General features: G+C 40.3%; 1 protein-coding gene across 3 annotated transcripts; it reads right to left on the reverse strand.

Moving 5' to 3' along the window:
* ACTR10 (actin related protein 10) lies at positions 1 to 24,922 on the reverse strand. 3 transcript variants are annotated; one of them, XM_081339434.1, is made up of 15 exons: positions 24,745 to 24,878; positions 22,561 to 22,633; positions 21,458 to 21,539; positions 16,268 to 16,350; positions 14,912 to 15,020; positions 13,381 to 13,488; positions 11,574 to 11,641; positions 10,630 to 10,709; positions 10,215 to 10,250; positions 9,680 to 9,759; positions 9,510 to 9,583; positions 7,417 to 7,498; positions 2,399 to 2,600; positions 262 to 1,498; positions 1 to 113 (listed from the first exon to the last, which is right to left on the reverse strand). In XM_081339434.1, the coding sequence occupies exons 4-14, from the start codon at positions 16,279 to 16,281 to the stop codon at positions 1,317 to 1,319; spliced, it is 1,035 nt and encodes a 344-aa protein (XP_081195560.1). In that variant the 5' UTR covers positions 16,282 to 16,350; positions 21,458 to 21,539; positions 22,561 to 22,633; positions 24,745 to 24,878; the 3' UTR covers positions 1 to 113; positions 262 to 1,316. The 3 variants fall into 3 exon arrangements, with proteins under 3 accessions (XP_081195560.1, XP_081195559.1, XP_081195561.1); XM_081339433.1 differs by lacking the exon at positions 21,458 to 21,539 and having other exon boundaries at positions 24,745 to 24,922; XM_081339435.1 differs by lacking the exons at positions 21,458 to 21,539; positions 22,561 to 22,633; positions 24,745 to 24,878 and adding an exon at positions 21,151 to 21,311.
* Between the last annotated feature and the right edge of the window lie 251 nt (positions 24,923 to 25,173).

Here is a 25,173-nt window from a genome sequence, read left to right on the forward strand (position 1 = left end):
ACAGGATAATGAAACAAATTTTATTCAGCTTGACCCCACCCAAAAACAAACCAAACAAAATTTTTTTTATAGAAGAACCAGGGTGAAGTAATAAGAAGAACAATTCTGTAGGCCTAGTGCAGGGGTCGGCAACCTCGGATCTTTTATGACTCGTGGACTTCAACTCCCAGAATTCCTGAGCCAGCTATGCTATGCTGGCTCAGGAATTCTGGGAGTTGAAGTCCACGAGTCATAAAAGAGCCGAGGTTGCCGACCCCTGGCCTAGTGAAAGCAGAGATACAACCGTATTTTGCAGACACATTGTTTTGGGAGATTTTAATATCATTTCTACATGACAATATCATAATGAAATGTGTTAAGATGACTTGCTTTCATAGGAAAATCAACATAACCAAAGCCACGGATGGATCTAGTTCCAAGTCGGATAAAGAGGAGGAGGTAATTTCTGAAAATGATTTTCCTAAATGTTTGCACATGCAAGATGCTGTGAAAGATTTCTGAGTTGAAGAGATGGAAAGAATGTTCTAAGTAAAATAAATTAAAGCAGCTGAAATTAAAATAAAAGCAACAGAGTAGACAATTTGTACTGATTGGTTAAATAAATGTTTTTAACATGTGAATCAACTTTAAGCACTCTGACTCCATTACAAGTAGAAGATTATATTACGATTGGCTTTTCATAAAGTGTCACTTCCTCTTTTTTCAGGAACAGGGAACAAGCCCACCCCCAGATGTCAGTGAACATTTATTCCCAGAAGCCCCGGCCAACGGCGAGGGATACTAGGAATTGTGGTTCTTCTAATGTCTTGAACTACAAGTTCTAATTTATACTTGGTGTTGACAATTATCAAGAAGGCACCTATTGCCATTCCTTACCTTAACAAAAAAAAGCAAGGGCCAGGATTGTTCACTAAATTTTCAAGAAAACCCTCAAACTGTTGTGGACATTTTAAACATATTTTAACAGGCATCAAATTTCAAATTAAACACAGCATTACAGTTGGTGGAAGAACTGATATGTGCAGCATCAGATGCTAAGCAAGTGAGTTTTAAAAAAGGTACCTACAGTATATACCTTAAATAACATTAAAGGCTTGAACATTTATGTTGATATTATTTGTGTATATAAATAAGCATCACTGGGGCATCATCTGAAGCCAATGTAACTGACAGAAAGGAACGTAATCAGCCAAAATTGTGGCCAGTGCCCCAGAATTTAACTTGCAGATTTATCCAACATATTCCACTGAACTCCATAACAGTCCAACTGCAGGTAGATGAGAAAAGAAGGTAGCACCACAGCAAGAACAGAACTGTTATTTCTCTGTGGAAAAAGCCCTTTTCATCAATGGTGGAGGTGTTTTTCCTACATCAAACATCATTTCCAAAGGAGGGTTATTGAGGCAGCACCAATCAGGGATGCGTCCTGTTTGGTTGTAATATTCCTTTGATACTGAACGACTGCCAAGAATGTCCTGGAGAGCTCCAAAAATGGCTCCTGTAATACAGAATAAGACAGAGTGTAAAACATGGAGAAACAAATAAAGTGGTGCCAAAAGGGAAAAGTACTATCAAACTTTTATTTTCATGTGTTTCCATTAGGTACAGCCCATGTAAGATTTTACTGTTACCCCAAACAATCTTGTCTGGTAATTTTTCATTCCATTCCATTCCATTCCAAAGATATAGTAATAAATTCCTGTAGTAGTGATTCTAAGAAGCTGGATACCAATCAGAAATTAAACAGGGCCAGATAAAAATATAAACAGGGCTTTATAAAAAACATTAAGACCAAGTATCTTGATAGTCTCAGGAACCTTGAGAGTCACATATAAAGCGGTATCTGGCCCCAGTTCTATATCTCCTCAAGGGAAAGAGTGAGGAAAAGATACTAAAATTTGTAAATCAGAACCTCTGTATCCAAGCTTTCCAGTCTCTCCTAGGAGTGGCGCTGCGAAAGCTGTATACTGTGCGCAGGGCCACATAATCTCCATCCCAGTTTTAGATTTAGATTTTATTAGATTTATATACCGCCCTTTCCCGAAGGACTCAGGGCGGTTTACAGGGCATTTTAAAATCATATCAATATAAAATACAAAGTTAAAAGAGAATTAAAAGATTAAATTATCCCTGAAAATAAAACCCGTTAAAATTCTCAGCCTGGGTCAGAGAGCTCAAAGAGCCAAGTCTTCAGGTCCCGGCGGAATGAACGAAGGTCAGGGGCAGTCCTGAGCTCCACGGGCAGCTGGTTCCAGAGGGCAGGCGCACCCACAGAAAAGGCTCTCCCCCTGGGTGTTATCCGCCGGCAATCTTTTACCGGCGGCACCCTGAGAAGACCCTCCCTCTGCGAGCGCACTGGACGAAGGGAACTTGATGTTCCCAGCTCTTTCAGACTAACCTCCTAACCATGCCACACAGTTCGGCTTGGCTGGTGGCATGTGCACCCGGAAGTTCTTTGAAGCCAGGATCTCCCTGTACTTGGGCTTTTCCACCAGGTATCGTATTTCAGCCATTAATCTGTGCAGGAATCCTGGTAACATAGCTGTACCCCCAATTACTACCAAGTTCTCAGCCAGTTGCTTCCTAGTATCTATTGGGCACTGATAGGGGAGAAGAAGAAAAAAAGAAAACATTTCAGTTAGGCTACTAATTAAGCACGACCAAAGATATAGCAAACTGGGGAAAAAGGTGGTTTGAAGCAAAACATCTGTACTTGACTTCCTACTTTAAACTGCCCATTTTCTCATGAGATTGCCTTTGTCTACCAAGGCTGATACTTTCTGTATTAAATCAGTCTATAGCTCAGGGGTCTTCAAACTTGGCCCTTTTATGACTTGTGGACTTCAACTCCCAGAATTCCTCAGCCAGCATGCCTGGCTGAGGAATTCTGGGAGTTGAAGTCCACAAGTCATAAAAGGCCCAAATTTGAAGTCCCCTGCTATGGCATATGGCCTGGTATAGCTGCTGTTGTGCTGGTGTGATTCAGCAAGAGGCAAAAAGAGGAGAGGAAGCTGATTGTAGCATTGAAATGCAGGGGTACTGACCGTCATGAAGCACGAAGACTAATGTGTTGACCTGGCTGCTAGCCAGGGCTGTTGTGGGCACAGAGAGGCAGCATTTCCATTGGCCCAGTTTTGTACACAGGAGTTGGGGACTACAGTCCTGGGGAGGTGGGGAACCCATTTCCTCAGTTGTTGGAGAACTTCCTGCCATTTAACCCAAAATTGGAGAGAGACAGAGGAGGAGAGGCGAGAACAACTACAAAGACAGTTGTAGTATGGAGTGGCTGAAAAGTAAAGTTGATGTGAGTATGGAAGCAAGGTTGGCATGCAGGAATGCAAGCTAATTTGAGGGCTAATCCACATGGAACTCCATTTCCATCTGTGCTGTTTGCCATTCTTCGCTCCCGAGAGACTAAAATGGACGATCTGAAACTTGAGCTGGCCACGAACAAGGAGTGTATATTGGAGGGGGTGGCTCTTTGAGAGCTGTATGAAATGAAATTTCATTTTGTTGTATGCTGATTGGCGTACATTCAAAGCGACAATCAAGTAGTAGTTGTTATTATTATAGAACAGTTGTTGGTTCCAGAGATCGGAGAGGGAGAAGAAAAGTTGGTGGAAAAAGAAAGGCAAAATCCCTGAGATATGCCAAGGCCCAAGAAGGGAAGGAGGAAGACAGCTGTCTTTGGAGAAAGATTATCTCTTTTGATAATCCCAGAAACAGGAGGGAGGCAGAGTAAATGGAAGGAAATTAAGCATTTAAGGAGGAGAATTAGAGGGGAATAACCCCTAGGAGAGAGACTTAAGAGGAAACCTGACACCTAGTAGAAACTGGGATCTTTTTGTAAATTCCTATTGTAAATAGTTTACTGTATATGGTAAAGACCCCTTCATGGATTACTGCCTTGTCGTGGCGAAGGGGCTTGCGTAATTCAATGAAGCTATGAGCTATGCCGTGCAGGGCCACCCAAGACGGACAGGTCATAGCAGAGAGTTCTGACAAAAAGTGATCCACTGGAGAAGGAAATGGCAAACCACTCCATGAAAACCCTATGGACAGTACCAAAAGGCAAAACGATATGACGCTGGAAGATGAGCCCCTCAGGTCGGAAGGCGTCCAATATGCTACTGGGGAAGAGCAGAGGGCTAGTACTAGTAGCGCCAGAAAGAATGAAGCGACTGGGCCAAAGCCGAAAGGACGCTCAGCTGTGGATGTGTCTGGTGGTGAAAGGAAAGTCCGATGCTGTAAAGATTTTTTCTCCATAGGAACCTGGAATGTAAGATCCATGAATCAAGGAAAGCTGGACGTGGTCAAACAAGAGATGACAAGACTGAACATCGACATCTTAGGTATCAGCGAACTAAAATGGACAGGAATGGGTGAATTTAATTCAGATGACCATCAGGTATACTACTGCGGGCAAGAATCCCTCAGAAGAAATGGAGTAGCCTTCATAGTCAATAAAAGAGTAGGAAAAGCAATACTGGGATACAATCCTCAAAATGACAGAATGATCTCAGTTCGAATCCAAGGCAAACCATTCAATATCACAGTAGTCCAAGTCTATGCCCCAACCACCAGTGCTGAAGAGGATGAAATTGACCGGTTCTACGAAGCCCTACAGCACCTTATAGAACTAACACCCAAAAATGATGTCCTTATCATCATGGGGGATTGGAATGCTAAAGTAGGAAGCCAAAAGATAACTGGAATAACAGGCAAGTTTGGCCTTGGAGTACAAAATGAAGCAGGGCACAGGCTGATAGAATTTTGTCAAGAGAATACGATGGTCATAGCAAACACTCTTTTCCAACAACCCAAGAGACGGCTCTACACATGGACATCACCAGACGGTCAACACAGAAATCAGATTGACTATATGCTCTGCAGCCAAAGATGGAGAAGCTCTATACAGTCAGTAAAAACAAGACCAGGAGCTGACTGTGGCTCAGACCATGAGCTTCTCCTTGCAAAGTTTAGGCTTAAACTGAAGAAAGTAGGGAAAAGCACTAGGCCACTCAGGTATGAATTAAATCATATCCCTGTTGAATATACAGTAGAGGTGACAAATAGATTTAAGGAATTAGATCTGATAGACAGAGTGCCTGAAGAACTATGGACAGAGGTTCGTGACATTGTACAACAGGTAGCAACCAAAACCATCCCAAAGAAAAAGAAATGCAAGAAAGCAAAATGGCTGTCTGAGGAAGCTTTGCAAATAGCTGAGGAAAGGAGGGAAGCAAAAGGCAAGGGAGAAAAACATAGATATGCCCAATTGAATGTAGAATTCCAGAGAATAGCTAGAAGAGATAAGAATGCCTTCTTAAATGAACAGTGCAAAGAAATAGAAGAAAACAATAGAATAGGGAGGACCAGAGATCTTTTCAAGAAAATTGGAGAGATGAAGGGAACGTTTAATGCAAAAATGGGCATGATAAAGGACCAAAATGGCAGGGACCTAACAGAGGCAGAAGAGATTAAGAAGAGGTGGCAAAATTACACAGAAGAACTATACAAGAATGAGCTTAACGTCCCTGATAATCACAATGAGGTGGTCACTGACCTCGAGCCAGACATCCTAGAATGTGAAGTGAAGTGGGCCTTAGAAAAGCTGAGCAACAACAAAGCTAGTGGAGGTGACAGTATTCCAGCTGAGCTATTCAAAATCTTAAAAGACAGTGCAGTAAAAGTGCTACACTCAATTTGCCAGCAAATTTGGAAAACTCAACAGTGGCCACAGGATTGGAAAAGATCAGTTTACATTCCAATTCCAAAGAAAGGCAGTGTCAAAGAATGTTCAAACTATCGCACCATTGCACTCATTTCTCATGCTAGTAAAGTCATGCTTAAAATCCTACAAGCTAGACTTCAGCAGTATGTGGATCGAGAACTACCAGAAGTACAGGCAGGATTTCGAAGAGGCAGAGGAACTAGAGATCAAATTGCCAACATACGCTGGATCATGGAGAAAGCTAGGGAGTTCCAGAAAAACATCTACTTCTGCTTCATTGACTATGCTAAAGCCTTTGATTGTGTGGATCATAACAAACTGTGGCAAGTTCTTAAAGAGATGGGAGTACCAGACCATCTTATTTGTCTCTTGAGAAACCTATATGCGGGTCAAGAAGCAACAGTGAGAACTGGACACGGAACCACTGATTGGTTCAAAATTGGGAAAGGAGTCCGGCAAGGCTGTATACTGTCGCCCTGCCTATTTAACTTATATGCAGAGCACATCATGAGAAAGGCAGGGCTAGATGAATCCAAAGTTGGAATTAAGATTGCCGGAAGAAATATCAACAACCTAAGATACGCAGATGATACCACTCTAATGGCAGAAAGTGAAGAAGAACTAAAGAGCCTCTTGTTGCGGGTGAAGAAGGAGAGTGCAAAACTTGGGTTGAAACTTAACATTAAGAAAACCAAGATCATGGCATCTGGCCCTCTCAATTCCTGGCAAATAGATGGGGAAGAAATGGAAGTAGTGACAGATTTTATTTTCCTGGGCTCCAAGATCACTGCAGATGGGGACTGTAGCCAAGAAATTAAAAGACGCTTGCTCCTGGGGAGGAAAGCCATGGCAAATCTAGACAGCACACTAAAAAGCAGAGACATCACCCTGTCAACAAAAGTGCGTATAGTCAAGGCTATGGTCTTCCCAGTTGCAATGTATGGCAGTGAAAGTTGGACCATAAGAAAGGCTGAGCGCCAAAGAATTGAGGCCTTTGAACTATGGTGCTGGAGAAGACTCCTGCGAGTCCCTTGGACTGCAAGGCGATCAAACCGGTCAGTCCTAGAGGAGATCAATCCTGACTGCTCTTTAGAAGGCCAGATCCTGAAGCTAAAACTCAAATACTTTGGCCACCTAATGAGAAGGAAGGACTCACTGGAGAAGAGCCTAATGCTGGGAAAGATCGAGGGCAATAGAAGAAGGGGACGACAGAGAATGAGGTGGCTGGATGGAGTCACCGAAGCAGTAGGTGTGAGCTTAAATGGACTCCAGAAGATGGTAGAGGACAGGAAGGCCTGGAGGAACGTTGTCCATAGGGTCGCGATGGGTCGGACACTACTTTGCAGCTAACAACAACAATATGGTAAAGAAGCATAAAAGCTTCCAGGGCCTTGATTCAGCAGTGGGATTCAGCCGGTTTGCACTTCGGAAGAACCGGTAGCTAATTTTTTGTTGCCCCGGCCCAGAATGGACTTCTGGTAGTGGCACCCACACAGAGAACCAGTTGTTCACATATCTGAATCCCACCCTGATTCCTCTGTGTCATCAGTATCCTTTATATATTATATATTATGTTACCTACGTCAGGGTATTGGTAAAAAAAATTGTTGCTAACAGAGCTTGATGTATAACACACACACACACACACACGCAAATAGACAACTGTATCCAACTTGTGCTACCTCCATAAGGGAGTCCAGTATTAAAGTAGCCACGGATTTCTCTTCATTGTCCTGGACAAAGAGTACTTCAACAACAGAATCTCTGTGAGAGAAAAAAAATAGGAAACCTTGAGTCATATATTTTATTGATTATTATTTATTTATTAAATTTGTTTGCCACCCATGTTTCTGTGAGGCAATTCTGGGTGGTTTACAATGTTCACATGCAGGGAATGAGGCCTGAGTGTGTTCAGGAATCCAGAGGATATTACCCATTCTCTCCTGGTTACCTAACTTATTTGAAAAGGATTGTACTGACTTTAGACAAAAGTACATAATCCTTTGCGTCGGGCTGTCTGCAATCTACCATGGGTTCAGACATAGCCTACAATCAAGCCCACTCCCCATTCTGCTACCAAATTTGGTGGCCCAAATCTACTTGCCCCATCTTTTCTCACTTCCCTACACCCTCTGACTAAGTGCTGTTGTTAAGTCTACAACAAACCTGGCTGCAGCCATTTTGCTCATTCTAGGTTGCCACAAGTATAGGAGGGGGTGCAGAGGATTTTAATAACAATAACAGTAATAATAGTAACAATAATAATGTTGGAAGGGACCTTGGAAGTCTTCTAGTGCAACCCCCTGCTCAGGCAGGAAACCCTATACCATTTCAGACAAATGGCTGTCCAGTCTCTTCTTAAAAACTTCCAGTTGGAGCATTCACAACTTCTGGAGGCAGACTGTTCCACTGATTAATTGTTCTAACTGTCAGGAAATCTCTCCTTAATTCTAGGTTGCTTCTCTCTTTGGTTAGTTTCCATCCATTGTTTCTTGTCTTGCCTTCAGGTGCTTTGGAGAATAGACTCCCTCTTCTTTGTGGCAACCCCTAAGATATTGGAACACTGCTATCATGTCCCCCCTCATCCTTCTCTTCATTAAGTTAGACATATCCAATTCCAGCAACCATTCCTTATATGTTTTAGCCTCCAGTACCGCAATCATCTTTGTTGCTCTTCTCTGTACTCTTTCTAAAGCAGGGGTGTCAAACTCAATTTCATTGAGGGCCGCATCAACATTGCGGTTGCCCTTAGGGGGCCGGGTGGGTGTGGCCTGGGTGGGCGTGGCCTACTGGGTGGGCGTGGCTAAAGTACGTATGGCCTACTGGGTGGGCGTGGCCAGCTCTACATCGTTCGCATCAAGGGTGCCTATGGGGGAGGAGTGGGACAGATCTGAGGGTCTCTGGCAGAAGAAGGGTCTCTGGGCCAGGGCCAAGGCAGTGGGGGCCGTTCCCTCACAGTTTCCAGGATGGCTTCGCGGGCCGTATGAAACTACTTCGCGGGCCGGATCCGGCCCCCGGGCCTTGTGTTTGACATGTCTGTTCTAAAGTCTCAACATCTTTTTTTTTTACTAGTCTGAACATTTTTACTGTTCCCTGGGAACCAAGGTCACTTCTGTCAGTTAGATGGGTGGGGGGAGGCGTATCTGGTTAGAAAGTTCACCAAACTGTTCTATTGGGGAACGTACCTGTTTGCATAGCATTGGGGTAGGAAGTTTGTAATATTGTCTCTCTTTGGTTTCACTTTTGACTGTGCGGATACTATGTAACCAATAAACATGTTCTTTGAGGAAATCTCAAGCCTCGGAGTTCTGATTTATTTGGCCTTGTCTATTGGAACCTTGACAGCTGTCTCTTATACTCCTGTTGCCATATGCATGAATTTTATTTTCCTACTCAAGCATCTTGATCTCTCTACTTGCCTTCCATCCCAAGTAGCAACACCCTTTGGGTGATAACATTTACTTAACTTTTATATTATCACTACTTTTTAAACTTGTTGATGCAGTCCCACTTATTTGCAGTGCGGTTCCCAAATCCCATTCAAAGGTTGGTGTGGCTTGATGAAATATATCTCGACAATAGTGTAGACTTAGAGCCAGATATTTAATCCTTTCACCAACCTCCTCCCCTAGTACAACACTTGACACATTCTAGATAAGAATAGCTTGGATATCTTACATTCTGCTCTTGCCTAGAAAATAAAATCCCATGAAAGAGATTAAAAAGGTAATTGTCCATTGCAAAAGTAATGCAAAAAAGTGACTGTATTGCTCACCTGATTACTCCATTGATATGCAAAATCTTCTCTCCATCCAGTGGATAGTCTACATCTGGGGGTGGAGTTGGACGCTACAAAGAATGAACACACTCAGAAAGTGAAACGTTAAAGTTTAAATAATTAAATTTGTTCTACTGAATAGAAACTTCTGTTTATTTTCAACATACCTCAGCGCTACCATCCATATCAAATTTTGCTGCCTGAATTTTCAGTCCCCGCTGGAGGTCACTCACAAAACATGTGCGAACTTCAGAGAGATATAAAATCAGTCTTTAGATTATTGTCCTTCATTATTTATAAGCCTCTTGTGAGATTTCTGTAAGAGAAACACTTTTCTACTGATATCGTCTACTTTTTTTTTTAATCATTACCCTTTGCAAAGACTGATAAGCCTGCTACTGAAATGCATATCATGCTAGCAAGGTTTGGAGGAAAATTTTGGGGAAATGGATATAGCTGGCAGATTGTACATTATGCACTATAAATAAGAATATAACACGAAGCAGCTGGTTTGCAAGATGGTAAGGAAAATTGCACCTCAAAATGTCTGAGGCTGCAATTAGCTGCTGCTGCTGTTCAGATATATTTATGGAAGAAGCAGATTTAAAGAAATCCCACTATTTTGTGAAAGTCTACTTCCATGCATTTAAAGATTTCTGGACAAAAACTAAACTAAAATTTGTATAAAGAAACATGTTTTACCCTTTATGTCTTCTACAATGTCTTCTGGAACAGAACCTAAAACAGCAGGAATGCAATACATCTGGAATTAACACCTACAGAGGACACAAAACTCAAATACAGACCATGCAGACAAATAAGTGCAAATTAGTTAGACAACTTTGCTTCAGCATGAATTAAACACCCACATTGATAGGTCTAATAGTTCAATGATAAGGTTAGGGATCGCAACCAAGATCTTTAAGGGTTTAGAATGGAGTACACTAAGATCAAGCATAATGAAACTTTCCTGGTTTAAGAAAGATTATTAGAAATAAGGGGATTCAGCATTGAAACTACCGCTTCTTAGGACAAGATCCATCTATCCATCCATCCATCCCCTATCCTCCCCTAGAACCACTGTGAGATGACAAGAAATCTCCCTCTGCCATCTTACCCATCACTGAGGTAAGGCTTTGTCCTTTGGTGGCTCCTGTATCTACTGTACTTTGCTCCAGCAATTGGTACTCCAGTTCTCTATAGAATATTAAGGAGAATGGGAGATGTTTAGGAAATACCTGTCATTGATTCTCTGGCACCCATCCATCTATCCCACATGATGCATTTGTACAACAGACTATTTTCAGCCTTGTGACCTCATCAGATATGTTTTTGTTAACATACAGTATAGGAAACATTTTGGAAAAGAGACAATTGGGATACAATATTTTCAGCCCACTTAACACTGCCAATAGTAGTGAAAGTGCTACGTCTGCCCATTTATACCGAAGAATAACAAAGAACTATGGTGATCAATAGTCACTAATGGCATCCTCCTTGTATTAGCTTGATCATCTTCTACATGCTGTCTACATTTATTACATCTTGTAAAAGTAAATTGCACAAACTATTTGCTGTATGAAAAAGCATAAAGCCTTTTTTTTAACCCTCTCCAGTGACGATCCCAGATTCTAGTATTATGCAGGAGAGATTTTCCTTATATAATATCTAACTGGTATTCATGGCTACAAACAAAGGTAGGCTACTAAGTATTCACCCAACATCATGGACTACAATTATCATAATTCCCTTCCCACTAACCTTCCCATGTAACCAGAGCTGATTAAAGGTGAAATCCAAAAGGTCTCAAAATGGACATTATCTGCTTCTCTTCCGAACACTGGCTTGCAGGACTGACAAAAAGCCAGTCTATCCTAGTTCCCACCTAGCAAAATCATATTACTCTAAACCAGTGTTTCTCAACCTCAGTAGCTTTAAGGTATTTCTTAATTCTAAAGTCCAGAATTTTGGGAGTTGAAGTCCATGCATCTTAAATTTGTTGAGGCTGAGAAACACTGCCAAAGTGTTTCGTAAATGCCTTAATATTGGCTATCAGCTTACTTGTGAATGGCCTTTCCTCCCAAAGGAAGAGCATCCCAGCAGCTAAGTACAGGAATTCCTTCATAAATCTTCAAACAGTTAAGGATGTTTTGCTTTACAGCATTTCTTATTCAAAAGATGAAATACAGGCACCAAACACAAATGTACAATTGCAGATGACAGCATTACCAGAAGAGAAAAATCGTCTTTTAATTTCGGTGTTTTACAGCTAATTTATGTGGCCAACCATCTTGTAATAGCAACCCTGGGTTGCTAAGATAGGAATTAAAGGATAATGATAACCACAATTTTGGAACAACAATTACGCTTTTTCTTCTGAATATGTTTTTTTTAAAAAACCCATCACTAATTTTAATTTCATAATTTTAAATGACCTTGAAGATGTGTATGCTTTTTCTGCAATAAGAATTACTTAATACTTAACATGAAGAAATTTTGCATGCAAGTGTTTTACTTATAAATAGGTAGCATTGGCTTCAAATGCATCAAATCCCCAAAGCCCTTGCAATTTTCACTGAACTGAAATAAAGCTGGTTTTTATCCCATGTTTAGGCATAACCTGAAGATACATCAAGCAACCAATTTGTGGAAGATAAAAAAACCTGGATCTTTTCACTGCTTGGACAGGAGATAATGGGAGAATGATGGGCTCTCTGAATATGGTAACAAAAGCTTGTTTGGCTCTGAACAACTCAAACCAGGCAGCTTGTGGAACATTCCTCAAGAGAGGGGCATTAACCTTATATCTTTTTTCAGTACCAACTTTGTTTTTCCAACATTCAATCTCCCCACTTCCCAATCATTTCTGTTTCATTTACAGTCCTCAATTTAGGACCACAACTGAGCCCCAAATTTGTTGTTAAGCAAAACAGTTAAGTGAATTTTGCCATATTTTAGGACCTTTCTTGCCACAATTGTTAAATGAATCACTGCAGTTGTTAAATTAGTAACACAGTGACTCTGGCTTCCTCATTGATGATGACCCCGGGACATTGCAACTATGATAAATATGAGTCAATTGCCAAGCATCCAAATTCTGATCACCTGACCTGGGGATGCTGCAATGGTTGTGTATGTGATAAACAGCCATAAGTCCCTTTTTTCAGTACTGTGGTAACGTTGAACAGTCACTACAGGAACTGTTGTAAGTCGAGGACTATCTGTGTTTTGTTGCCTTTACCGTTATTTTATTACCATTATGAGTAGTCCTCTATTTACAACCATTCATTTGATGACAGTTTAAAGTTACAGTGGTACTGAAAAAATGGCATATGGCCAATTCTCAACTCTTATGACTCTTGCAGCATCCCTACAATTAGGTGATCAAACTTTGGGCGCTCATTAACCAGCATGCATTTAGGATGATTGCTGTGTCCTGGGCTCTTGCAATCTTCCTAGGCATCTTCTGACAAACAAAGCCAATGGAGGAAGTCAGATTTGCTTGATGACTGCATGACTCACTTAATTGTAACATTTGCTTAACAACCTAGACAAAAACTGTTGTAAAGGGGGACACAGCTCACCCAGCAGCTGCTTTGCTTAGCAAAAGAAAGTTGGGCGTCAATTGTGGTTGTAAATTGAGCACTACCTATACATTTTATTTTCCTTTTATGCTGCAGAATGTCCTGGGAATATTTTTAGTTTAAGGTGTAAATTGGCAGAATTGGCTTAATTAAAGTAGGATATTTTGAGAAGCAAAATCTTTTTGCCCAGAAGTCAACTTAGTTAATTCTGGGGAGTCCATTTTGTCGTAATTAGGGTACTTGCTTCCTGACTGATAGGATTAAAAGAGATTTTAAAAAGATACAGGTAACACCAGGCTTTCTGTATAACCACAATCCAAAACCATTGCAGAATTAATTCCAAGTGTTAGAAGAGACATCAGATGACTTGGTGCAAATAACACTGAAGGAACCTAGAAGGAACACAGAAGTGTAATTTTTAATATTCTGCAGGGCGTCTGTGATAATTTGGAAACTCTGCTATTATCATCTGTATACAGGAAATCCCAGTCAATACATCATGAACTTCTGCCTATGGAAAGTCTGTTCCTTTGAACTTGGACAAGCTGATGACTTACCCACCATGCTGAGACCTTTGCGCTGTGCTTCAGGCTGTTACCGGTACTTTGGATTTTGACTACTTGAAACTCCTTCCAGGCAAGCTTCCAAGGGATTTGGGACTACTCAAAACTGTGCATGTGACTACATACACCTCTTGCCTGCTCTTGTTTGTAACTGCATAAACCATAGGAAAGCCTTTTGCAGCTTAATTCCTATGTCCATGTATATGTGGGTGTGTGGATGTTTGTCTGGCCTGGGACAGGATAAAGTCTAAATTAAAACATCCCTGATACAAGTTTATGTACTTTGTAACTGAATGTTTCCATTAAAGGAAAGTATGCCATAGATAGTCCTCAACTTACGACCCCAATTGGACCCAGAATTTCAGTCATTAAGCAATGCGGTCAAAAATCGTGACTGCATCGATTAGCAACAGCAATCCCTGCAATCCTCTCCCCATTAATTAAATCCCATGGCTGTTGATGAAGCAACTTCCTACTGACATCCCACAACCAAGTCAGTGGGGAAGGCAGCAGGCGTGGCAAGGTTTGGGGAGGGTGCAAATCCCGGGTGGCTTGCAAGCAGGCCATCAGGCTAGTAAGTGGTGCCTGATGGGTAGGGGAGGGCCTGAGGGGGATGCACAAAGGTGGTACGGAAAGGCTAGGAGAGGGTGGGCAGGAGTATGCAAAGGTGGCACAACAAGGCTCGAGGACGGTGCTTGAGGGAGGATGCACAGGGAAGTGTGAGGGAAATGCAGCAAGGCACAGGCAAAGCTCATGAGGGAGGTACGGTGAGAATTGGGGCAGGGGTGTACAAGGAAGGCATGGCAAAGATTGGGGAGGGTGCACGAGAGGTTGGCGCAAGCACAGAGGAGCTGGGAGATAGTGCATGGGTGCATGGGTGGGAAAGACTTACTCCAGCCACCTGTGATCTTCCCTGCCAACGTCCTCACTGGGTGTGCTGGGGAGCAGGCAGGGAAGGTGGCAGATGTGATGTCACGGCACTGCAATGGGTCATTAGTGCAAGCCAGTTGCCAAGCACCCAGATGGCAATCATGTGACCAGGGGGCATTCTGGGACATCTGGAACTTCAACCACCATTTGATCCTATGCTGAGGACTACTTTCAACAGATCCAGATCCAGAGATTAATGACAGTGACTGGCGAAGTTATTAAAAATTAGGCCATGGTTGCTTTGATTACAGGCGAATAAAGAAAATCTGACAACTGTTAAATCTGTCAGCTACCGCAAGCAATAAGGAATGTGTTACTGTACCTCAAAATACTTGAATAGAACTTTTGTGAGCGTCTCTCTGAAGTGAGAAGGGCACAACACAGATTCCACGATCACAACCCGGCGATCTCGAGGGTTTACCAGCAAATGCCTGAAAAATGAATGAGTCTGTTCAGAAAGCTGAATAAAATAAAAAGCCTTTTGTGTACAAATGTACTGTATTAGGTGTGCAGTTTTCAAGCAGATTGCGGTCCTAGGTAGAATTGCTTAGTTTAGGCTGGATTATTGTCTATTGCTTTTTATTAATGGTCATTGTAAAATTACCTCAGTAGTTTGTGATATGAGTGGTCTATAAATCACTGAATGAATAAATTACAATGGAATAAATTACCTAAGTACAATGAGGCTTAACGTTTCAATGGATGGGAACCAAAAAAAAAGAGCAATTCGAGATATTAGAATATTGACTCCTAGGTCAGAAATTCAGTTGAAAGGAAAATACACTGTCCTTCCATTTTGACTGGCCCTCAGACTCCTAGGGACTCTATAATGAGAAAATTAACACATGCCTGAGCTTCAAGGAAGCATGTATACTGACGTAAATGCTGAATTTCAGTTATATTTGCCTATATTCATTTTTATAGTGCTGAGGAGAAAACCAGATTTGAAGGAAAAAAAGATGATTCAGAGCAAGCATATATCAACAATTCCTTAAAAAAGCTTTACCTTGGCCAGAAATCAGTTATGCAATACTAGGAAAATCTGTGGTTGATGCTTATATAAATGTAAGAATTTATATTGTGAAATGACATTCACATTTTTAATCATATTGCAAACCACATCTTGTCTCTTTTTATGATAATTTTATAAGAGAAAGACATTCTGTCTTGTTTTAAGTCAGATTGATCAATTGATAAGATGATAAATTTTGAAAAAGTCTTGAAAAAATAATATTATGACTGGGACCTATAAACATAACAGTGAACTTGGGGTCACTAATTATACTTAGCCAATTTGTTAAGTAAGTCACAAGAACTGGACTCACAATCAAGCTAGTTTATTTGCAAATAAAATAATGACCGCTTGAATCTAGTAGTGATGCCTGGGTTTCAAGTTGTCACATCAGAGTATTGCAAGCCAGGATGATTATAATAAATATTGGTTTTGCTTGCTCTTTAAGAAGGTGAGCAAGCTTTGGCTTATTAGATATCAAAAAGTCCGATGTAATTCTAAGAGCAAACACCATAGATTTTGCTATAATATCAAATCCTAGGATAGGAAATGGAAGCTTTATAATGCATAATACAGCCATAATGATATCTTACTTAATCCAATATCTAACCAATCATTTCCAAAATAATAATCCATCACAAAAATATTTACTGCAGCATCTCCTACCTGAAATAAAGCATGTGAATGAATTCCTTCAGGTACGAATACAATTCTTCCGTATTGATGTTACATTGAACAACTCTGATAGGCTGTGAATTAAAAAAAAAAACTAAGTAGCTTTAAGTATTTTTAAATCTGTTTAATATTTCTTAATTACTGTATACACATACAATTCATTTAAGTAATGGAAGATTTATGAATGTTATGATCTTCTCTTTGAATAAGTCTTCGTTGGGAAATGCCCAGCCCTGGGGGGTGGGTGGGAGTGGTGCTCAAGTGAGGAATTAGCCCTTGAATTGTTATGCAGCTGCAGGAGATCCAGAACTTCCTAAACTCCATGGAACTTTATCTATCTGTTCCCAAGGGAAGGCAAGCAGTTTGGGGAGATTCCTGTATTATAGGCAGAATATAATAAAATAGTTAGCTTAAACTCCACATAGCTGGATCTGTTTATTTGTGCCTGACAGTCTCAGATATTAATAATCCAATGCTACCATACAGCCAATAAGGATTCTTTCTCTTAGGCTGTACCTTCATTGTATAATTATAACATTACTTCTATAACTATCAAATTTTAGACAGGATGCTGTGTAACATGATTGTCACTCTACAGCCAAGAAAGTTGCTTGTAAGGCCTACATGGTTTAAATATTATTAAATTTTTGGTAAAAGCATGAACAATTATTTTAAAGAGAATAATACCAACAGCACAACACAGGATATTGATGCTTCCTCCTCCACTTTTAAAATGATTTTTATCTTCTTTCACTCTAGCTTCCCTCAAGATATATTAAGAAGAAGGTGGGTGGAGGAGCAAAGTAGCTAAGCCCTTGCTGATTGGACCCTCTTTGCTTTTAAACTGCCAGAGGCTGCTGGGAAAAGCTACAATACTGTAAGTTAAGAAGAAAGTGGGTGGAGGAGCAAAGTAGCGGCCCGCATGTCTAACGGCGCGCGAATCATATAACTAAAAAATCAAAAATAGTGGTGGTACATTCAGGGCAAGTGCATCTGAGATTCCTTTCATCTCAGCATGTCTGGCTTAGTTCAGTGCAATACTTGCTTTGCAGCTGTCTTTCGCAGCACTCTTTTCAAACTGGGAAACTGTCCTATCTGTACACAAATCACTAGTCTACAAGGACAGATTATTTATCTAGGGTCTGTAATCTGTGCTCTTCAGGCAGAAATTAGGTGTTCAGCTCAGCCCTCCTACTCTACTGAGTCTCCGTGCTATCAGCCCCCTCTACCGCAAAGATCCTGCAGGAGAAGGGCAGTGTGGACAACTGTGGGATCTGGCAGGGTGAGAGCTGTGAACCATAAACCCAAAGCTTTCGCTGTGTCCCTGCATAACAGATACAGTGCCCTTGCTGACCTTAATAGGGACATTAAGGAAACAGGTCACGGTAATTGTGATAACTCAAATAAGCAGGGGACCATGGTCCGAGATGAACTTGTTTTTGACAGGGAGAAGTGCGAATCAGGTATTACACATCAGTCATGCAAGAAAAGAAAGGTATCCAAAAAGAGAAGCCACCTTCTGGTTGGTGATTCAATTATAAGGGATGTAAATTTAGGAAAGGATACAGAGGTTTCAAAATAGGTCAGGTGTCTTCCAGGTGTTACTGCCAGTAGGGACAAGAAGTGTATTTTCAAAATAGTCAACAATGCCAGCAATGATTGTGATGTGGATGCTATTGTACATCTTGGCACTAACGATTGTCCCAAAATGATGTACTCTCTGTGCAGAATGATTTCCAGAGCTTGGGGCAGGAACTCAGCAGAATAGGCTGTAGGCTCACTTTTTCAGAGGTCTTACCAGTGTATAAGGAGCAAAATGGAAAAGGCCAGCGTATAGCAGAATTTAATATGTGGCTAAAGAAGTGGTGTAAAGGAGAAGGCTTTGGTTATATTAGTCAAGATGTCTGTAGCTGGTCCAATGAAAAAATGTACAAAAGAGATGGTCTGCATCCATCCAAGAAAGGGACTGAGTTACTTGGCAATAAATTCACAGCTTTTCTGGGCAAATATTTAAACTAAACAAAGGAGACAGTGAGTTAATTGATACAGAACATCACTGTCCCTGGCAATCTAAGAAAATAGGGGAACTCAGGCACCACACAAGTTATGTAGCAAGTAAACACAGGGTCAGTTATAAAGGACTCAAATGTCTATACACCAATGCACAGATTATGAACAGTAAGCAGGGTGAAGTAGAAATTCAGGTAAATGAGGGCAGATATGATATTGTTGCCATTACGGAAACATGGTGGGACGCAACCCCAAATGGAACACACAGCTAGAGGGATTTAAATTATTTAAAAGAAACAGACTAAACAAAAGAGGAGGTGGAGTTGCTCTATATATAAGAAATAACTTTATCTCTACAGAAATAGAGCATAACAATGATGAAAACTGTAAACTTGAATGCATTTGGGTCAATATAAAAGGGGAAAAAATGACATTGCCATAGGTGTATACTATAGGTCGCCCAACCAAGCAGAGGAAATAGATGAACTTTTTGCTAGTCAGCTAACTAAGGTATGTAGGAAGCACATCACAATAGTAATGGGGGACTAATTACCCTGATATCAACTGGGAGACAAATTCTGCACCAAGTGGAAGATCTAACAGATTCCTGACAAACCTAGCAGACAACTTTCTCTCCCAAAAAGTAGAGAAGGGAACTAGGGGATTAGCCATATTGGATTTAATTCTCACTAACAGAGATGAAATGATAGAAGTGTCGAAGCCACAGGAACCTTGGGGAGAAGTGATCATGCAATATTGGAATTCAACATTCTGGAAGCACAAGCAATAGAACACAGCCAAACTAGAGTCTTGGACTTTAAAAGAGCTAATTTCAATACACTTAGAGAGACCTTGGGAAGAATTCCATGGATGAGAATCCTAAAGGGGAAAACAACTCAAGAAGCTTGGGAAATTTTGAAAAGTGAGATAATAAAGGCCCAGTTTAGCACAATACCAACAAAGAAGAAAAATAACAGCTCTCAAAAGAAACCAGCATGGCTGAATAAAGAACTCTCTGATAAATTGAAAGATAAAAAGGACAAGTATAAGAAGTGGAAAGAGGGGCACATAACTAAGGCAGAATATTAGCAAATAGCCTGTGCCTGCAAAGATGAAGTGAGGGAAGCTAAGGCTCAAAATGAAGTAAGGCTTGCAACCAAAGTCAAAAATAACAAAAAAAGCTTCTTTCAACATATAAAAAACAAGAAAAAAGTTAAGGAAATGATTGGTCCATTAGTGGGGGAAAGTGGCAAGAAGGTGACAAGCAACAGGGAGAAAGCAGAACTATTTAACTCGTTTTTTGCATCTGTCTTTACACAAAGGGAAAAAACAGTCCAACCTACCAAAAACAGTGCCATAAAAAACAGAATAGAAACACAAGTTAAGATAGGCAAGAAAATGGTAAGTGAGCATCTATCCAGCCTAGACGAGTTCAAATCACCAGGACCAGATGGATTATACCCCAAGGTTCTCAAGGAACTGGCAGACGTGATCTCAGAACCACTGAACTATATTTTTCAAAGATCCTGGAGCACTGGGGAACTACCAGAGGACTGGAAGAGAGCTGATGTAGTTCCCATCTTCAAAAACGGAAAAAAATTAGATCCAGGAAACTACACACCTATCAGCCTGACCTCAATACCTGGGAAGATTCTGGAAAAGATAATCAAACAACAAATCAGCGAACACCTTGATGCAAAGTCATCACTAAAAGCCAACATGGGTTTGTCAAAAACAGATCATTATTATTATTTATTACATTTATATACCGCCCTTTCCCGAAGGACTCAGGGCGGTTTACAGGGTAAATCTTATTGCATTCTTTGACCAAGTGACAAAATTAGTGGACCAGAGGAATGCTGTAGATATAATTTACTTGGACTTCAGTAAGGCATTTGATCAAGTAGATCACAACCTACTACTTGATAAGGTAGAAAAATGTGGGTTAGATAGCATCACCACCAGATGGATTCGTAGCTGGTTGACAGGCCATACTCAGCGTGTGGTCCTAAATGGAACTGCATCTACATGGAAGGAAGTGTGTAGTGGGGTGCCCTAGGGCTCTGTTCTGGGCCCGGTGCTCTTCAACATCTTCATCAACGATTTGGATGAGGGGATAGATGGGGAACTCATCAAATTTGCAGACAACACCAAGCTGGCAGGAATAGCCAATACTCCAGAAGATAGGCTTAAGATACAGGAGGACCTGGACAGACTCGAACACTGGGCGCTATCTAACAAAATGAAATTCAGTGGTGAAAAAAGTAAGGTTCTACATTTAGGCAGGGAAAATCGAATGTACAGGTATAGTATAGATAGTACCTTGCTCAACAGTAATAACTGTGAGAGGGATCTTAGAGTCCTAGTGGACAATCACTTCAATCTGAGCCAGCAGTGTGCTGCAGCTGCCAAAACAGCCAACACAGTGCTAGGCTGCATTAACAGAGGGATAGAATCAAGATCACGTGAAGTACTAATACCACTTTACAATGCCTTGGTAAGGCCACACCTGGAATACTGCATCCAGTTTTGGTCACCACGATGTAAAAAAGATGTTGAGACTCTAGAAAGAATACAGAGAAGAGCAACAAAGATGACTGGGGGACTGGAGGCTAAAACGTATAGGGAATGGTTGCTGGAATTGGGTATGTGTAGTTTAACAAAGAGAAGGGTGAGGGGTGACATGATAGCAGTGTTCCAATATCTCAAGGGCTGCCACAAAGAAGAGGGAGTTGAGCTATTCTCCAAAGTACCTGAGGGCAGGACAAGAAGCAACGGATGGAAACTAGTCAAGGAGAGAAGCAACCTACAACTAAGGAGAAACTTCCTGACAGTTAGAACAATTAACCAGTGGAACAACCCACCTCCAGAAGTGGTGAATACTCCAACACTGGAAGTTTTTAAGAAGAAACTGGACAGCCATCTGTATGAAATGGTATAGGGTTTCCTGCCTGAGCAGGGGGTTGGACTAGATGACCTCCAAGGTCCCTTCCAACAACTACTTCTTCTTTTTCCTCCTCCTCCTCCTCCTCCTCCACCTCCTCCTCCTCCTCCTCCTCCTCCTCCTCCTCCTCCTCCTCCTCCTCCTCCTTCTTCTTCTTCTTCTTCTTCTTCTTCTTATTATTATTATTATTATTATTATTATTATAATATAAGGGAAGAATACCCAACCTTAAATGATCAGCTTTGTATCCTTTGCTCATATGGAACCAGCTTGTTTTGCCATGTTTTGTCCGGATTGTGACTTCTTGATCTGAATATAATTTTCATATAAGGGCAATGAGATGTTCTGAGATTCCTATTTTCCTAAGCACATTCCATAGTTTGATGTGATCAAAACAATAAAATAAACCACTTACTGACATTTCAATTTTGTTTTTTCCAATGTGAAGGAAATTTCTAATGTTTAAAAAAGTTCCACTTGCAATAAAATGTAACCTTAAAGAAAACCTTTGAACATACAATGAAAACTTTGCTTTGTTAGAATTTTTTAGTTTCAAAGAAGCTACAAACAAAGAGTACTATAAATAGTGGTAAACAGGACAAGAGTGCCCCTTTTGACCTAGGAGGAAATACCAAGTTACCAAAGAGACCTGATACTTCAAGGACAAGACTCCTAGCAAACTATTAGCACAAAAACTCCTACTGTAACAAAAAAGAAAGGCGATCACATTTTTTATACTGCCTAGTCATTAAAAATACAGGTCTCCCCTAATTTACCTTTCTTGCAAAATAACTACCTATAATTTTTTCCTGAACTATATTGCCCATAAATCAACATTTAAGTATTTGTAACTTATATGCTCTTGAAACTGTTTCTTGGCTCCCAAAGCTTAGGGTTCAGTGATTTACTGTACCGGTAAAGATTACACTTACACATTTATTTGGATCCTCTCCAATTCTTTTGGTAAGTACACTTGTTGCTGTTTCTACCACATCAATTACTAAGGGTGTATCATATCTCTTGTTTCTCAGCCTTATCTAAAGCCATTTTGAAAATCTGGGAACTCTCTTTCCATATTGGGCTTTAATCTAATCTGATCCTAAGCTTTATTTTGCTAGCAAGTAAAATTAAATACTGTATACTGTATAATAACTTGTTGAGTCTCCTTTCTGTGATATTGGTAGGTAGACAGAACTCTTCTGTTAGCTACATTCTCCAGATTTGCTAGTTAAAGCATAGTTAAATTAGAATATTTACTGATTGCAATTAGCAATTTCCACCATTTGTTCTGATATCCACAGAACTATATTATATTTTCTTAAAAGATTACCTTTGAAACACCAGGTTTCTTTATTTCACTAGGTATGACACATCTGGGACCTGTTTCTCCTGCAAAGCCACATCTGGAAAATTAAAAATACTAAAATACATACACATTCAAAACAACCAAATGGCAGTACCAATCTGGTAATCCTACTAAGAACCAATTTAGCTGCATAATACCAGAAGCAAACTAATACTAAATTTTTCTGAAGCCAAAGTAATATTTAAAAAAACCTAACGACTTCTATATATCCAGGAGCATTTGGAACATTTCCCCCTTGTTATTTTATGGTACAGTATAGGCATGTCAAACTGCCGGCCTGCGGGCCGGATGCGTTGTCCTGAAACCGCGCCCACTCCCTTGCCAGCAATGGGGAAAAAGTCACGATATGTTGTGCGATGTCAGGTGACATCACAAGTTTGACATGGCTGGTATAGTATATATTCTACAATTACATACTTAAGGGAAGAGAATAACAACATTTTAAATTTAAAATATCATTATAGTAACGGCTTAGAAAAAAAATCTCTGCTAAAGTTTCTGTCTTTAAAAATAGACAAAACTAGTAAAAGAATAGATGAGGTTAACTCAACACAATTTAACATGACCAATTAATGTACTCCAATAAATTAATGGACTCTGTGTGCTTCATGTCATTCTCAACCCTGGTCCTGATTCATGGTTCTTCTAAGGATAAATCTAAGAATCTTATCTTTTGCAGGCAATAATGGCTACCTGGAACCTTAAAGCATGAAGCAGGCAGAGTCCATTAATCTATTAGAGTATGTTAATTGGTCATTGTGTTGAGTTAACCTCATCTATTTTTTTTTACTAGTTTTGTCTATTTTAAAAGACAGAAACTTTTAAATCTGTAGCAGAGAGGTTTTTTCCTAACTATTACTATAATGATATTTTAAATTTAAAATGTTATCATTCTCTTCCCTTAAATACGTAATTGTAGAATATTAGGGTTAATTTAATTAATTTTAAATTAATTAAAATTAGCTGTAATTTCAAGTTCTGAACAAGTGATAATCAGAAACACTGATTAATATAAGATACACTATAAAGCTAGGGCTTAAGTGTTTTGTTAACATGGTAAGTGGCTGGGTTTACATTTAATATTAAACTGAAACCAATCATATTAATGTGATATGTAACTCCAGTCATTTTAAGCCAAGATTTATATCTTCAAATTATATGAATCTGCAATACTACATTTCCCCACAAACCATAATTTATGCAAATCAATCACAATATGACTGTTTTACATGACACTAGAAATAGAATTTTAAAGCCTGATTCTTTATATACAACTTGCTCAAGAACTCAATTCTCTTTTCTCTCTCCCTTCTCTTCTATAATAGTGTGCATTTTATAATGTACTACTATGTAAGTGCATTGACGATATTACCTAGATTATGCATTGATGTTACCTGGATTAGTAATAAAACATCTGGAAGAAAACCAAGTTCAGAGAGCACCACCCTACTACATAAGTAGCATAAGCAATGTAACTCAGTTTGGAATATTTCTAAGCAAAATTCCTCCCTGGTCAATCAATAAGTACCAGTTTCAACACTAGAATTCTGTGCCTGGGTTTGCCCCAGACCAAAAATGGTGATCAGTTAGTTTGTGGCTCAGGGTGATGTAACTTAAAGCATGCAGCTATGAAGACTTATAGCTGTAGTTTTGAAAATTCAGCAATTAAATTAATTCAATAAGCTATGATTCAATTAACTATAAACACATTGTACAAAGGCAGCTCCAGCAAGTCTTAGACACGAACTCTCAAGCTAGGTTCTTGCATCGCAGCAGGATGTGGTTCATCAGATTTTGGGCTAAGATATGCAAAACAGCTACTATGGATAGAAAGAAGTAGTTCATGGTCAACGATTATGGGAATGCAGCCAGCACTTATTTATTCAATGAAGCACAGTTAAGAACCCGGATCGTTACGAAATGAATAAACCTCTCCTTTCATTAAACCACTTGGGAGAAAGCGAGGTGATGGCGGTGGCGGAATACAATTGCAACCCGCAACGGGAGCAAAAACAGTGCGTAGCAATACGGTATAAAATCAGCTGATAGATTAAATACGAGGGCGAGAGAGAAAATAGGTGCACAGTCACAAAAAGCAGGGCTAATGCGATTTGGCAGGGGAAAAAAACAGGAAGCGAACTATCTTACTTGGTGAAGGCCGCACCCAGATCGATCACCACGGCGGTTTTTTCTCCGCCGCTGCCGAGACCCTCGTAAAGCGGCATTGCAGCGATCCCCTCGCTGAGAAGGAAAAGGATGAGCAAACAAAGAACCAAAAAAGCTGGGATAGGAAAAACAAGAACGGTGAGGACTTTCTTCCACGGCCGGCGCGTGATGCTGAATGGCCGCGAGAGGCAGGCGGGGTCCTTCCATTGTAGTCGGCGCGCAAATAAGATGTCTGTTTTGGCGCCTGGTCTCAGAAATTATTTGGCCACTGGATTGACATAGAAGCTTTTTTTTAAGCTTTCATTGCTACTCGCTCTCTCCCAAGCCTAGCTTCTCTCCTGCCTCCCTTTCCTAGGGCATAAAATGATTAGAGATGGGGTATCTGCTTTCTGCTTGCACTTCGTGATTCCC

Source organism: Vipera berus (assembly GCF_964194415.1).
Source record: "Vipera berus genome assembly, chromosome: 1".
NCBI lineage: Eukaryota > Metazoa > Chordata > Lepidosauria > Squamata > Viperidae > Vipera > Vipera berus.